This window comes from Mercenaria mercenaria, chromosome 9 (genome assembly GCF_021730395.1).
Source record: "Mercenaria mercenaria strain notata chromosome 9, MADL_Memer_1, whole genome shotgun sequence".
In the NCBI taxonomy this organism is placed as follows: domain Eukaryota; kingdom Metazoa; phylum Mollusca; class Bivalvia; order Venerida; family Veneridae; genus Mercenaria; species Mercenaria mercenaria.
In genome coordinates, this window is record NC_069369.1 from 26,636,240 (window position 1) to 26,639,597 (window position 3,358).

Sequence of the window (3,358 nt, forward strand, 5' to 3'; positions counted from 1 at the left end):
CAGCAGAATCTAGACTAGCCACTAGACTGATAATAAATATATTTCTACATTTTTCACCTTTTTTGTTGAATTCAATTTCATGGAGACAATTCTAGTCTATTTTAGAGATTTTCACTGAGGAATGATGTTAAAATTATCATATTGGACATAGGATATAGACTGGCTCAGTTCACTACATTCAATCATAAAAATGTAAAAAGATATATCATAGTCTAGAAGCTAGTCTTAGCAGAAACAAGCTTAAAGGAAACTTTACCTACGTTTAGTGGGCAATGTAATCAGTACTGTTTAACTGGATCGTGAGCTTTCGAGTCGCAGTTCATTTATTCCTAGGATCGTGTGTAGATCGTGAATAATTTCTGCACACTAAACGTCGCGTGAAAATTTCACAATCTTTGTACAATGTCTTGCATTTATTCCTCTTCTAGATTTTCGTACAGAAATTAAATATGTAGTAAAAAATGCAGAACACATATTAAAGGATTAAATGTTATTTTTGTGCGTTTATTCGGGTCATAACCACATTTGGAAATAAAGCAAATACTCTTTCCAAATTTAATTAAAATATCTAGTGAAAAATCTCATCGTATCCATGCAAATTTAGTCTTTCCGATGAGAAAAAAGACTTTGGTTATTATTTGATTTTCTTTTTGAAGTTCTGATTGCCGATTTTTTTCAAACGATGCCATTTGCTTTATGTTGTCCTTTTTGTGATATCACACTTGAAATCTTGCAGACAGTTATTGCACCAATGTTGTTCATTTTAAAATAAACGTTATTTTCTTTCCATATAAAACTAAGAGTGAAAATTTTAAAATGCTGTTACAAGTTTGATGCACTAGTCTGGCCTTCGCGTAGATTGGTTCTACTTACAGCGGTCTGTTCATTCGACTGTCTGTACTGTCTACAATAACGTAATTTGCGGAGGAATTCTTCGTTCATGAAACCGTACAGAAATGGATTAACACACGGGTTAAGATAGGCGATTATTAGGGCCCAGGTTAATCCGTAGGACGGCATTTCATTCCTTTCGTTTTCAATATCTTCTCTTATCATGCTGAAGACGATGACAATCGGTAGCCACATTAAGACGAATATCACAACCAGCAGAATTAGAGTCTTAACAATTCTCTGTTCTTTTCTTTTCCTTGTTCGAGTGCATCGCTGGATTCCTGATACATTTTGTGTATCAATGGCTCTTTTTGATGACCAAAACTTTTTGAATATTCTGTAGTAGTTAAGTGATATTATTAATACGGGAAGTCCAAATCCAAGTAGTAGTAACATTGTTGTAAAGAGTACCGAATAGTGTATATGCCCACTTGGCCAGGTTAGCGTGCAAAATGTTATCACACCGTGATCTAAATGTATATCTTGCAGATGAAAGAAAAATGCCGTCGGAAGGAAACAACAGGAAGTGGTTAGCCAGATACCAGCACAAATTAAAACTATATGTACTGGTACCAAGCGTCTCGATGTCGGTATGCCTATGACGATACAAATATATCGGTCAATGCTTATTGCCACCATTGTCCAGATCATGGTGTTGGAACAGACAAACATCCCATAATTCAACAAATGACACATTCCATCTCCAAGGTACCACGTGCCGGTAATTCTGACGTAAGCAACCAAAGGCGCTGAGGATACAAATAAAATATCCCCAATTGCGAGATTACAAACGAAAAAGTTTGTCACCGTTCGGGATTTTCTAGAATTGAAGATAAATCCTATTATGATACCGTTTTCAAAAATAGACAAAAGAAAAATAATGCTCATAACAACAGCTTCGATAAAGGCAGCACCTTCCCATAGCCGATTGAATTCACTAAAGTAAGTAAAATAAACTGTGCAGTTATCCGTGTCATAGAAGAACGAACGGTTTATTTGTGAGTTGCCGTAAACCATGGCTATATGGATTTATCTAAAAGACAATGTCGAACCTCCTTTATCCGTTTTGGTATTGATACACCAGTCTCCATCTACTGTAAGGAATAGATTCCTTGTCTGCCTGGGGATTCAAATATCTATTCACTATTTGCTAAAATCCTCACGCACTATAGGAATCACGGCTGTACTCGCTTGATTGTCCGAAATGACAAGCTCTCGTAAAGCGTACCAAATAATCACTACATGCTTGTTTGCATATGAATCAAGAAACATTTAAACAAGAATATTTTGATTAACGTATACACTTGTACCTTTTATATCAATGTTTCATAGATACTAATTTCCCAAGCCATAAAGTAATAATAATAAAGTGTCAGATATAATGGGTAGGTCAAAATCGGAATTTAGTAAACACAGCGTAATTATAAACATATTTAACATCTGAGGAAAATACAAATGTCAATATATTTACTGTCTGTTTCATTGCGGTTGTTCCATTTCTCAGATATTTTGTCTAACATCATAACAAACTATTCCAAAATAAAGTATACGTTTATAATACGACTTTCAGTTGCTTATGTTAGCGCGAATGGCATAATGTCGTACAAGAATTGGTGTTAGTTACAGGTTTTAATCGAAATGAATTATTTTACTCTGCAGGAAACAACTATATACATACTTGATAACCCGCTCATCAGGTGGCTATCTTTTCAACTTTCCTTGACTTTTTAAGTTGCGTCAGTAGATGCATACGTTACGTACAAGAACATGAATTATTTGAAACTGTAATTGATGAAACAAATGAGTCGCGCCATGAGAAAACCAACATAGTGCGTTTGCGACCAGCACGGCTCCGGACCAGCCTGCGCACAGTCTGGTCAGGATCCATGCTGTTCGCTAACGGTTTCTCTAATTGCAATTAGGCTTTGAAAGCGCACAGCATGGATCCTGACCAGACTGTGCGGATGCGCAGGCTGGTCTGGATCCATGCCGGTCGCAAACGCACTATCTTTGTTTTCTCATGGTGCGGCTCAAATGAACTTTAAAGATCGCGCTTTAGAACAAATAGGTCTAGTTCTTTCTTTTGTCCTCTTAACAGCAACAGATATAATTTTGCAAAAATATAATACTCCTTGCTAGTAAAATGTCTTATCAAAATATATTTCAATGTTTATATTTGCACAATGAATAATTATTTGAAGGCAGCACTTATTTATCAAAATTTTTGACTTACTATGTTATGGTTGAAATAGAATAATGAGTATAGTTAGGTAACTTGAAGTTAAACAGTAGTCTAAAATACAAAACTTAAAGCCTATTTAAGCAAAATATATTTATTTAGCATATTCATGACCAAATAACAATTATCTACCCTAGCGTAGCTGTAAGAAAATTGTTCATAGTGTTATCATAAAACCGAAACACTTGTAAAAATTTTTAGTTCTTTTACAGATTTTATTCTTTAAAA

General features: G+C 35.0%; 1 protein-coding gene across 1 annotated transcript; it reads right to left on the minus strand.

Moving 5' to 3' along the window:
- Positions 1-475: 475 nt before the first annotated feature.
- LOC123547840 (somatostatin receptor type 4-like) lies at positions 476-2,206 on the minus strand. Its single transcript, XM_045335085.2, has one exon. The coding sequence runs from the start codon at positions 1,906-1,908 to the stop codon at positions 823-825; it is 1,086 nt and encodes a 361-aa protein (XP_045191020.2). The 5' UTR covers positions 1,909-2,206; the 3' UTR covers positions 476-822.
- Between the last annotated feature and the right edge of the window lie 1,152 nt (positions 2,207-3,358).

Bases quoted from the DNA above. Each gene is read 5' to 3' on its own strand.
- LOC123547840 (XM_045335085.2), bottom strand. From the start codon at position 1,908: ATGGTTTACGGCAACTCACAAATAAACCGTTCGTTCTTCTATGACACG.